The sequence below is a fragment of the Salvelinus sp. IW2-2015 genome, linkage group LG33 (genome assembly GCF_002910315.2).
Source record: "Salvelinus sp. IW2-2015 linkage group LG33, ASM291031v2, whole genome shotgun sequence".
In the NCBI taxonomy this organism is placed as follows: domain Eukaryota; kingdom Metazoa; phylum Chordata; class Actinopteri; order Salmoniformes; family Salmonidae; genus Salvelinus; species Salvelinus sp. IW2-2015.
The window spans coordinates 27,453,781-27,465,255 of NC_036872.1; the positions used below are offsets into that span (position 1 = coordinate 27,453,781).

The following is an 11,475-nucleotide window of genomic DNA, read 5'->3' on the forward strand; positions in this document are numbered from 1 at the left end:
TGAATTGTATACCACCAACAGCCATAGACTGATATGTATACACCAACAGCCCTAGACTGAATTGTATACACCAACAGCCAATAGACTGAATTGTATACACCAACAGCCATAGACTGAATTGTATACACCAACAGCCATAGACTGAATTGTATACACCAACAGCCATAGACGGAATTGTATACATCAATGTCAATTGACCTTGTATAGCCTACCGATTTTAACATTGATCTTGTTCTCACCCCGCACCCTTCCCTTCCAGGCTACCTGCTGTCCAAGCAGGAGGGCCAGCCCGGCTCCCCAGAGAAGCCCCTGTCAGACCTGGGTCGTCTGTCCTACATGGCCTACTGGCGCAGCGTGGTGCTGGAGTGTCTCCATGAGGTCCGCGACCGCCAGCTCACCATCCGACGCCTCAGCAAGATCACTGGCATCTGCCCCCAGGACATCACCGCCACGCTGCACCACCTCAACATGCTGGAGCAGAGAGGGGAGCGGTGAGAAACTCTCTCACAGACACACTCACAGGCATAATCATGATGACAACACAAATTCAACGATGCAGAAATTAGCAACAACATGCTAAACTACAAGCCCATTGAAAGCTGGCGAGACGATTCTACAGCATAGAACGCGTCTGTTTGACATCTGTCATTTGTTCAGAGTAGTTCTTCCCTCCCTGTAGAGATAACCAAACTGTCTCTGTCCCCCTGTAGGCTAGTCCTGGTGCGTAAGGAGAAGCTGGTGTCCAGCCACATGGCTTGTCTCACCGCCAGGCCCCGGCTGCTAGAGGTGGACCCGGACTGTCTCCGCTGGACCCCCGTCATCGTCACCAACACCGTGGTTTCAGAGGAGGAGGAGGAGGAAGGAGAGGATACCTGCAAGGAGGTGCAGACAATGATGCTTCAGTATATTTTTTGATATCAGATGAATGACATTACAACAATGACTTGAATGGATTAGAAGTAAATGTAGTTATTATTTTACAGATCAAGCCTAGCCACAAAGTGTCTCCACTCTCCTGGCTCGTCCGAGGAGAAGAGGAGGAGGAGGAGGAGGAGGAGGAGATGATGATAAAGTGCTTCCCGGGGTTCCCCACCAGCCAAAGCTCTCCGGCCTCCTCCCCAGTCCGCTGTCCCCTGCCCGTCCCCGACCACCGGTCCCCTCCCCCCGCCAATGGAGAGCGCAGGGGCAGGGGCCGCCCACCCAAGAACTGGCCCTGGGGCAAGGTGAAGGACGGGCCACGGACTGAGAGGAGGCCGGGACCGGGACGACCTCCAAAGATACGGTTGGAGGTGCAGGATTTCGATGAGGAGGAGGACAGGGCTGAGGGCACTAAAATCAGCCCCACCTCTGGCAGCAGCCCACCATCCCTGTTCTCTTTAGACAGACAGCTGGCTGATTCTACAGGTACCTTCAGGCCCTTAGAGATGCTTGGCAGGCACCCTGCTGTCCCTCCCCCACGCAGCAGAGGGCGCCCTCCCAGGAAGAAGGGCCCCAAGCGCAGGCTGAGTGAAGGTCCCGGAGAAACCTTGCCCCAGCTGCCCCTGGCGCCCAGGCTCAGCGACCCGCCTCCAGTCAGACGGAGCTGCTTCAGTGAAAGCAGCGAGGAAGAGGAGGAGGAGGATGAAGATGATGATGACGAGGAGAGGGGGACTCACTCCCCACCCATCCTCACAAAGCCCACCCTGGGGCTCAAATGCAAGGTGAATGGGAATAATAAAGTTCTTCTTGATACAGGTCACTTGAAATGATGAGATAGTGCGAACCTCTAAAGAAACATTTGCAAGATTATTTGTTCCTACTTACTGCTTGTTTGCAAAGAAAAGTCTGTATTATATTTCAATAGCTGTTCCCATGTCTCCACAGAAGCCGTTGAGGAAGAGGCGCATGCGTCAGCGCAGCCACAGCCACGCCCACAGCAGCGTGGTGACAGAGACCATCTCGGAAACCACCGAGGTGCTGGACGAGCCCTTCGTAGACTCTGACTCTGAGAGGCCCATGCCCCGGCTGGAGGAGGAGAGCCCCCTGGGACACCCCCTGAGGTGTTACCCCCCGGCCCGCTCCGCCCTACGACACACAGAGACACCGCCCAAGAGAGCCCAACGAGCCAACCTCACAGAGTCAGAGGAGGATGGTGAGGCCACAGGAGTCCTTAGGGCTAACAGAGCAGTTATTTATATACCAATGTGTTGGTGTATAGTACATGTTGGAGCAGAGCTGTATGTTAGGCATTGATATACAATACTTGCTTGAGTAGATATGCATGTGTAACAATGGATTTCTCTCCTGTTCTCTGTTCTTGTACAGAACCCACTCCTGTTCTGAAGCCAGCATCCTTCCTACGGAACCCAGAGCCTACAGTCTCAGCAGAGACCATGGCGGCCAACCCAGAGGCCCCCGTCAAGAAGAAGAAAGGCTGGCCCAAGGGCAAGCCCCGTAAGCCCCTGCACTGGAAGAAACGGCCGGGCATACCCCCTGGCAGCGGGGCAAAGCCGAATGCAGGGGACACCAGCCTGACCAACTCAGGGGACCCTCCACACCCCAAGATCAAGATGAAGCCGGGCCGCAAGCCCCAGAGCTTGTACCTACAGCGGGCCCAGGAGGAGGCCGAGAGGCAGGAGGCAGAGAGACAGAGGCTGGGTCTGGGAGGGGTGCAGCAGCTAGACAAGCCCCTCCAGCAGCTAGAGGTCCGAGCATGCAAGAGGGCCTCAAGAGCCACAGCTACCGACAACGACAAACACAAAGACTCTGATGAAGAGGATGACTACCTCCCCAAGCCCGTGGAGCAGAGAATACCCAAGAGGCGGGGAAGACCGCCCAAAAACCCAGCCCTGCGACAACAACCTGTCCCAAAGCAGCCCACTGTCTCAGAACCAGAAGAGGAGGAGGAGACAGCGAGGGGCTGGGTAGAGGACAAGCTCAGCCGTCCACCGTCCCGTTCCCTGCTCTCTCCGTCCTCTACCGGAGGCCCCAGGGTTCCCCAGCCCAGTAGACCAGACACGGACAGAGTCATGGCTGACAGGGATGAGGAAGACGAGGAGAGGGATGATGAAGAGTGTGCCACCCTGGGCACCAGCAGCAGAAGGACTGAGGCCACGCCAGGCTCAGGCAGCAGACGCAGCGACGACCACGATGCAGACGATGAAGGAGACGGACACCTTGAGGACAAGAGCAACAGCAAAAAGCGGAAGAGCCAGGACTCTGAGGAAGAGGATGAAGATGACGAGGAAGAACCTACCTCCCCCGCCTGCTCTCCTCCCGTCAAAGAAGAACCCCAGGGCGGGGAAGGTTTTTTAGACATGCAGGGCAGTGTGCAGGCCAGAGACTCCTACGTCAGCAAGCAGGAGGAGGACGAAGAGGAGYACGAAGAGGCGGAGGAGCTGCAGGAGGTGAAGTGCCGGCCTCTGGACGCGGCACAGGACGAGAGAAGGCGGCGGGAGGCAGAGGAGTCAGCAGCAGCTGCCGCGGCGGTGGAGACGGTGACAGCCATCTCAGTCCCCTCTGAGCCCCTGGAGCTGCAGCAGCTGCACCCCGAGGACAAGACCGTCACGCTGCTGATGGAGCCCCAGCACCCACACCCTCACCAGCACCCCGACTCCTTCAAGGAGGAGCTGAGCCACCACCACGGGTCCCACCATGGTCAGCACCACCACAGCAACGAGCTGGACCTGGAGACAGTGCAGGCGGTCCAGTCTCTAACCCAGGGAGAGGCCCAGGATGAGGAGCCAGAGAGCCACGGGGTCTCCCACGGAGCCTACCAGGACTGTGAAGAGACGCTGGCCGCCTGCCGCACCCTGCAGAGCTACAGCCACGCCGGGGAGGCCGAGGAGGAGACTACCCACCTGGCCCTGGTGGAGGAGTGTGGAACCTCCCAGCACAGCAGCCCCCTGCCCCACACTAACCCCCCCATGCCCCCCTTACCTAGCCAGTCAGTCCGCTCCATCAACAGCCCAGCAGGCATGATGGAATCTGGGCTGGGGCAGCAAAGAGGGGGCACACCAGGCCCTACTGGGGCAACGGGAGGAGGAGGGTACACCCAGATCACTCCTGAGCACCCCAGTTCCTTGTCGGCCCCATCCCAGCAGAACATGGAGACCAGTCCCATGATGGACGTTCCGTCGGTGTCTGACCACTCCCAGCAGGTGGTGGACAGTGGCTTCAGTGACCTGGGCAGCATCGAGAGCACCACAGAGAACTACGACAATCCCAGCAGCTACGACTCCACCATGGGAGGCGGGGGCAACGGGGGAGGGAACAACGGCAGTAACCATGCGGCTGTGGCTGCCTCTTCCTCGTCGTCGACGGGCTCCTCCTCTTCCTCCAGCTCGGTCACACCCTCCTCACAGGGCAGCAGCTGCTCCTTTGTCCCGGCGCCCTGTCTCACGTCTTCCAGCGGCGCAGTGACATCACAGCTTGCCATGGGCAGCTGCAGTCTCATCCAACAAACTGGACCAGGGCCCAATAACGGGCCGGGAGGCAACAATGGTGGCAACAACAGCGTGCCCCCGCCGCCACCCCGTCCCCCATCTGCCAACACCCACCAAGGCATCAAGTCCCCTCAGAGCTGTGTGATCGAGAGGCTGCCCAGCGCCAGCCAGCAGTCCCAGAAAAAAGTGCAGCAGCAGGGTCCCAACCCCCAACCCTCGGCCCCTCCAAACCCCCACCCGCCACAGCAGCAGCAGCCCCTGTCCCAGTGCAGTATGGGGAACGGCTTTGGCTCCACGCCAATGATCATGGAGATCCCTGAGAGTGCCTCCCAGGGTGGGGGCCGCAGCCTGTACGAGCGGATGGGCCAGGACTTTGGTGCAGGGGGTTACCCACAGCCCTCGGCCACTTTCAGCCTGGCTAAGCTGCAGCAGCTCACCAACACCATCATGGACCCCCACGCCATGCCCTACTCTCACTCGGCCTCTGTCACATCTTACGCCACCAGTGTTTCTCTGTCTAACCCCGGGCTGGCCCAGCTCTCCCCCTCCCCACWCCCTCCCTTAGCCCAGGGCCAGGCCACCATGASCCCCCCRCCKCAAKTGAGCTCTGGCTCCATGAACCTGGGCTCCCTGCAGCTGCAGTGCAACATGCCCWCCYGCAACATCGGCCTGCCTCCCCCGCCCCACACCCAGCGGCTGCAGGGCCAAATGGCCACGGTGAAGGGCCACATCTCCATCCGCTCCAAGGCCCAGCTGGCCCCCGCTCCCTCCCCGCACCAGCAGCAACTGTACGGACGCAGCTCTGGGGCCGTGGCCATGCAGGGCTCGCCCCGTACCCTGGCTGTGCAGCGTGGCATGATGCCCAACCTCATGCCCACACCGGCCGGCTACAACACCATGAACATGAACCAGCTGAACGCCATGTCGGCAGGCTACCGCATGCCACAGCCCATGATGAACAGCGGTTACCATGGGAACCCCCCTTACATGAACCAGCCCACCCAGTACCCCATGCAGATGCAGATGGGCATGATGGGGGGACAGGGGTACCCACAGCAGCCTATGCAGCCCAATCACCACGGCAACATGATGTACACGGGCCCCACCCACCACAGCTACGCCGGCGTCCCCAAACAGTCGCCTTACATGAGCAGATGAGCAGAGCACCGAAGAACAACACCGCAGCTCTAGAGACAGATGGGAGGAACACTCTCCAACCTGACCTGACACTCGCTGATGGAGGGAGGGACTCTGCCTCTCTTTACTGAATGACTTACTGTTGTATCCACCCTCTCCAAAGCCCGAGCGAGTGCAAAGAGAGAGGGAGGACTATGTTTTTCTGTTTTGTATGTTGTCATTTTGTTCCATTCAGTTGGACACATTTCCCCCCCCAAGCTGGCTGTGTAGGGAGTGAGCTGGCAGAGCTGGGGCGATACATCACGGCTAAATGGTCCCCTGGTACTGTATGGCAGACTGCTCTAGTCTAGTCAGACCTAAGCGACATGCTCCTCTGGCACAGTTTCTACGCTAACGGAAGAGCTCCTCTCCACTGTTTACCTGGCAGAGAGTGGAGGAGGTGGAAGAGGAAGATGGACTTTGGAGGACCTTACATTGTCAAAACTGAGAAAGGAAAAAAAAAAGTGGTTAACTAAATATATGAAACCATGCACACAATCTTTTAATTGAAATAGGAAGCCTTACCTTTAAAAAAGAGACTATGATTATAATTGTAGATGGACTTGTTTTTTTTATTTTATTATTATTTTGAATACTTTTGTTTTCATTTTGACAGCTGTTGAAAAGAACTTGTGTGCAGTCCAACCTGTCTATGCTTTGATCGTGGCATACTGGAATGGTGGTTCACCCTCTAGCTCCGACACATTCTCACACACGCGCATCTCCATTGCTTCTGTGAGCCGTGGCATTTGTCTCAGATATGAGTAGAAGTGGGGCCTCATTGGAGAACAACAGAGTAACAAGTGTGGAGGGTCTTCCAGGTAGGACGGTGTGTATCAGGGCAGAACAGAGGAATACAGTGATGGAGGAGAGACGAGMGGTCACTGTCCATTAGTCTGTCCATAAATAAATAAACCAGTAGTGTTCTCAGCATCACCAACAGGATGCTGTAGCTGTTTGTTCTGAAATGATTAGATGTAAATGTTCTGGTACTTCCTGTTGATTCACAGCACAMTCCACCAGTCTCCCATTGCAGCATTCACACGTTTTTCATCACACTCCACAGAAGGCTATTAGGCCTTTTTACCCCATTGATGGTGTACATCTGTCAGCCCCATGCAGTTAACCTTCCATGGAATAAATAAATACACAGAGATTTGAGGTCAAACTCACTGCTTTAAGGAACATCAGCTGAGCCGCTTCGTTAAGTGTTAGTGACAGGCATCCTCTCTGAAGGGTGTTTTCTGTTAATCTGTGCAAGTCTACCATGCACTTCCATTGACTAGTAGAGATGTCTGAGCTCTATGGACCATCAGCATCTAGAGAGGTGGCCAATGCCAAATACTGTGCATTGTGTACGCCCACCACACACGCAAACATCTGGATGGTTACCGTGTTAGGATGGGGAGGGTGGGTTAAGAATTTACCCAGTTGTCTCAGTGTTCCAGTATTCAAAGTCAAAATGAGGATACTTTTCTTACAGACCTGACGTTTCATATATTATTTGTGTGTATTATTGTTTTTCGTTTGTTCGTTTTATTTTCTCTGAATTTTATCAGACTGGGCAGCTTTCTTTTATGACACAAGCTGACTCTTTTTGACTTTAGAACCTATTGTAGAGAATGTTTTTTCTATAATATAAAGAAATTCTGACGTTGATATTGGTACTGTCATTTTTTTCACTTCTGTTTCAGGAACAAAAACTACATATTTTTTAGCTTGACTCTTGAGGTAATATTATAAAGAAATTCAACAAAAAAAACAAAAAAAAATTACCACTCACTTTTAGTGAATTTAAGATGCCTTTAACCTCTCCATTCCACTCATCTCTAGAGTTTTCTATCTTTGTGTAGTATATTAATGCTATTTTAAAACAAAAGGAAAAAACAAATATCTAAAGGTCACTTAGCTGTTCTTTTGTTTGGATTATTTGTGTGTGAATAGGARGACTTCTTTACATTTAAGAGGCATGTAAAAATGAGCTCAGTATATTTGTCTGTTTATATCGCTTCCCTTTTTGTATCCTTTGTAATTGTACATGGTGCYTTGTAAGCTAAGAGAGAGCGCAAGATATAAAGAGGAATGGGGCTGGCTGGGTGCCTTGTGAAGGTTGATAGCGCCCGGCTGCCTCGATCTCTCTACTTAGTCCCTGTATGTATTTCCATTTATTAGTTTTTTCTTTCTTAGCAAGTACTTTCAAAGAACTCTGTACATTTTAACATAAAACAAAAATAAATTATGTTGAGCCATTTATGTTGTCATGGTATTTCTTGGCTCTATTGTTCTGACTCCTAATAATTGCTGCTCCTTGGCAATGATAATATTTTCTTTATTTAGAAACTAATGTTGCTTGCTTACATTATTTGTGCTTCTTTGCAGATAAAAAGCCTGTAAATATTGCTATGCGAAGCGGGCTCATATAAGATCCAGTGTACAGAAGAGTGGATCAAAGGCTAGTTGGTGACTGCAGAAAGTCAGACATTCCATTCAAGGGAACCCTATGAAGAAAATGTACAATCATCCCCATCAACAGCTTTCTACTTGTCAAGACACCTGCTACATCTTCAATATAAGCCAGAGCGAGCGATTCTATTATCCTATTTATCATTTACAGAATCACATATGGAACTGTCAAAGGGTCAGATGATATACTGATTTAACAGTTGGCCTATTATCTCTATTGCACATATGTAAGTATCACATTCGTGGCCTATTATGTGTAACATATTCAAGTAGCCTTCACTATTTTAAAATACAAAAATATAATACTATCCTGGCGTCGCAAACACCATGCTCTACCAACTGAGCTACAGAGGACCATTTTCTATTGCATTTCTCATTAATAGAATGTATCTATAATGTATCCACAAGATGAAATCTGATACGATCCGTGGACGATGTCTTGACACAAAATGTCAGACACACCGTTTTGGTGAGCCAATCAAGGTGCATGTTCATCTGGCGTTTAATAGGCGCTGTCCAATTACAATCGAATTCCGAGTCTGACGTTAAGAAACTTCCGCACTATGGACCAATCACTATTTGGGAGAGGCGGGCATTCTTGCTGTTTCTCGTCTCCGATTGGTCCTCTCTGGTGTCAGCTTCCTCATTCCGTTCCAGCTAACGGAGAAGAAGCGACGGCCTTTTCTAATCTTTCATTGAGAAAAGGTGAAGGCGAGAGGAACACACCAATAGATTGTCTTTGGTATGTAATTACACTTTCTAAACAGACGCAATAGCAGTAAAATATTGYGAGCAATGCATGATTAATTCCATTCTCGGTATTCACCATCGCTGAATGACGGGATCGCCTGCTGTCACAAGACAACTGTGTGTGGCAGGAGGAGGGTCTGAATCACGGATGTTGTAGGGATACAGATGCAGGCCCGTCTTCCAGTAAAATACCATATTACCGTCGACTCATCTTATTACCGCACAGGTTCGTGTGCATGCAGGTAACCTACCCGTAGCACGGCCGCCCACTGCGGAACCTGATAGCAGGACCGAATATTTAATGAAATCGTGTCACCTGTCACCCTACATGAAACATTGTCACTGCTCATAGATGTATGTCTACATTTGTTGAAGGTACCACACGCGCGGTGTAACTCAGACTTTATTCCAACGGCATGGGCTGGTATAGCTAAAACCGTTTTAGAGTCGCTAAATTCTTATTTTCCTATCTCAGCCTCCAGCCAAAATGATCCACAGCCTGTTCCTCGTGAATTCCTCGGGGGACATTTTCCTGGAGAAACACTGGAAGAGCGTTGTGAGCCGCTCCGTGTGCGACTACTTCTTCGAGGCGCAAGAGCGCGCCAGTGAGCCGGAGAATGTGCCCCCAGTCATTCCGACCCCSCACCACTACCTCATCAGCGTCCTCAGGCACCGCATCTACTTTGTGGCGGTCATCCAGAGCGAGGTGCCGCCGCTCTTTGTCATCGAGTTCCTACACAGGGTAGTTGATACATTCCAGGTCTGTACTTGGTATACTAACTTTTCATCCTTTCACTTGTACAGGCTCTTCATCACCACCACCRATGTCTACCTTGCAATGTAATCTGTCCATTAGTCTAGAGTCTTAGAACTGGTAACTCTCTGAGTTACTGATTGTCTTATTGTTAAGTTACAAGTGTTTTTACTTTTTAAAGGAAGTTGTAAGTCATTGATCAGAATATACTCATCCCTCCCTGTTATTAGGACTATTTTGGGGTGTGCACAGAGGCAGCGATCAAGGACAATGTGGTGGTAGTATATGAGCTGCTAGAAGAGATGCTGGACAATGGCTTCCCCCTGGCCACAGAGTCCAACATCCTCAAAGAGCTCATCAAGCCACCCACCATCCTGCGCACAGTGGTTAACACCATCACAGGTGCCTGAAGATTACCATGTCTGCCTCTACACAGTCACTATGTCATCACTTTTTCCTGACCATTAAAAACCTCAAACTCATAGTATTATACCATATAACCTGACCATGAAAAACAGGCCCTTAGTCATGACATGTGTTCATCATTATTTACATTATTTCTTAATTATTCATCATTATTTACATATTATTGGCAGCATTGGAAATAATACTGTATGTTCTTAAACTTTTCATTTAGACCCATGTCACTGTACACAACTATCTGAATGTGTACATCATGTTTGTGTCATATTTGACTGTTCTGTTGTCTGTAGGCAGCACCAATGTAGGGGAGCAGCTCCCTACTGGACAGTTGTCTGTAGTGCCATGGCGACGCACTGGAGTCAAGTACACCAACAACGAGGCCTATTTTGATGTAGTGGAGGAGATTGATGCCATCATTGATAAATCAGGTATAGTTGGCCCACTGCCCCATCATGCTGTCAGCTAAACCTGTCCTGACCCATTAAAAACAACAGAAACGCAGAACTTGACATTCTGATTGACTCTTTCTCCTCTCTCTCCATCTCTTTCCATATTTCTCTCACACACTCTTAGGCTCCACTATTACAGCAGAGATCCAGGGGGTGATTGATGCCTGTGTGAAACTGACAGGCATGCCTGACCTCACTCTCTCGTTCATGGTGGGTTCTCTCTTTCTCTCTCTCTCTAGCCCAGGGGTAGGCAATAATATAAGCTCGAGGGCCACATTGGGGTTTCAAAATTCAGCGGATGGCTGCACAGACTTTTTCCCCAGACCTATTTGTTTTGTCAAAAGCAATTTAAGGTCAAGAAAAAGGGAAGTTATTTGAAAATATATGTCCATTATAATTTCTACATACTTTCTATCTCGTTTTAGATGTTCAAGAGTAGCCTGGAGTGTTTTGCTTTTTTTAACCCATTGAATGGTCTTGCGGGCCGGATCCGTAGRTTGCCCACTCGTGCTCTAGCCAGTAGTTTATATCCACTCTTGTCCTTAGCAAATAACCGTTCCCTCTCTTCCTCTCCGTATGAAATCATTAATGTTTGTAATGTTTTTGACCTGTGTTGTATAACTGTAGACTTCCTGTCTGTTTCTCTTCTGTCTTGAAAACATATTTTTTACTGTTGTACTGAATAAKTGTGTCAAAATTGTCCTGTCTGTTTCTCTCTCCCCCTCTCTTTCTCTCTATCTTGATACACCTGTCTGATCCTGTCTCAGAACCCTCGTCTGCTAGATGATGTGAGCTTTCACCCGTGTGTGAGGTTCAAGCGCTGGGAAGCGGAGAGGATCCTCTCCTTCATCCCCCCAGACGGAAACTTCCGGCTGCTCTCCTACCACGTCAGCTGCCAGAAGTCAGTACTGCGCTCTCTTTACCTCTGCAAAGCCAGACTAAACATCAGGTTATGTGCTCAAGGCATAACACACACACACACACACACACACACACACACACACACACACACACACACACACACACACACACACAC

The 11,475-nt window shown here is 50.7% G+C and overlaps 2 protein-coding genes across 7 annotated transcripts in view; both read left to right on the forward strand.

Annotated features, from left to right (window-relative positions):
• The window catches only part of kat6a (K(lysine) acetyltransferase 6A), a 34,797-nt gene extending 26,946 nt beyond the window's left edge, over positions 1-7,851 (forward strand). For all 4 annotated transcript variants that reach the window (XM_023979044.2, XM_023979045.2, XM_023979046.2 and 1 more), the window contains exons 13-17: positions 260-491; positions 711-882; positions 984-1,700; positions 1,864-2,131; positions 2,305-7,851. In XM_023979044.2, the coding sequence (XP_023834812.1) occupies positions 260-491; positions 711-882; positions 984-1,700; positions 1,864-2,131; positions 2,305-5,582 (4,667 nt within the window). In that variant the 3' untranslated portion in view covers positions 5,583-7,851. The remainder of the gene's footprint in view (positions 1-259; positions 492-710; positions 883-983; positions 1,701-1,863; positions 2,132-2,304) is intronic.
• Positions 7,852-8,718: 867 nt separating this feature from the next.
• Positions 8,719-11,475, forward strand: part of LOC111958075 (AP-3 complex subunit mu-2) — an 8,709-nt gene continuing 5,952 nt past the window's right edge. The window contains exons 1-6 of one of the 3 annotated variants that reach the window (XM_023979254.2): positions 8,719-8,805; positions 9,289-9,573; positions 9,798-9,969; positions 10,281-10,418; positions 10,564-10,649; positions 11,207-11,340. In XM_023979254.2, coding sequence (XP_023835022.1) covers positions 9,301-9,573; positions 9,798-9,969; positions 10,281-10,418; positions 10,564-10,649; positions 11,207-11,340 — 803 coding nt within the window. In that variant the 5' untranslated portion in view covers positions 8,719-8,805; positions 9,289-9,300. Of the gene's footprint in view, positions 9,056-9,288; positions 9,574-9,797; positions 9,970-10,280; positions 10,419-10,563; positions 10,650-11,206; positions 11,341-11,475 lie in introns of all 3 variants that reach the window. The other 2 variants (XM_023979255.2, XM_023979253.2) reach the window with 2 other exon arrangements.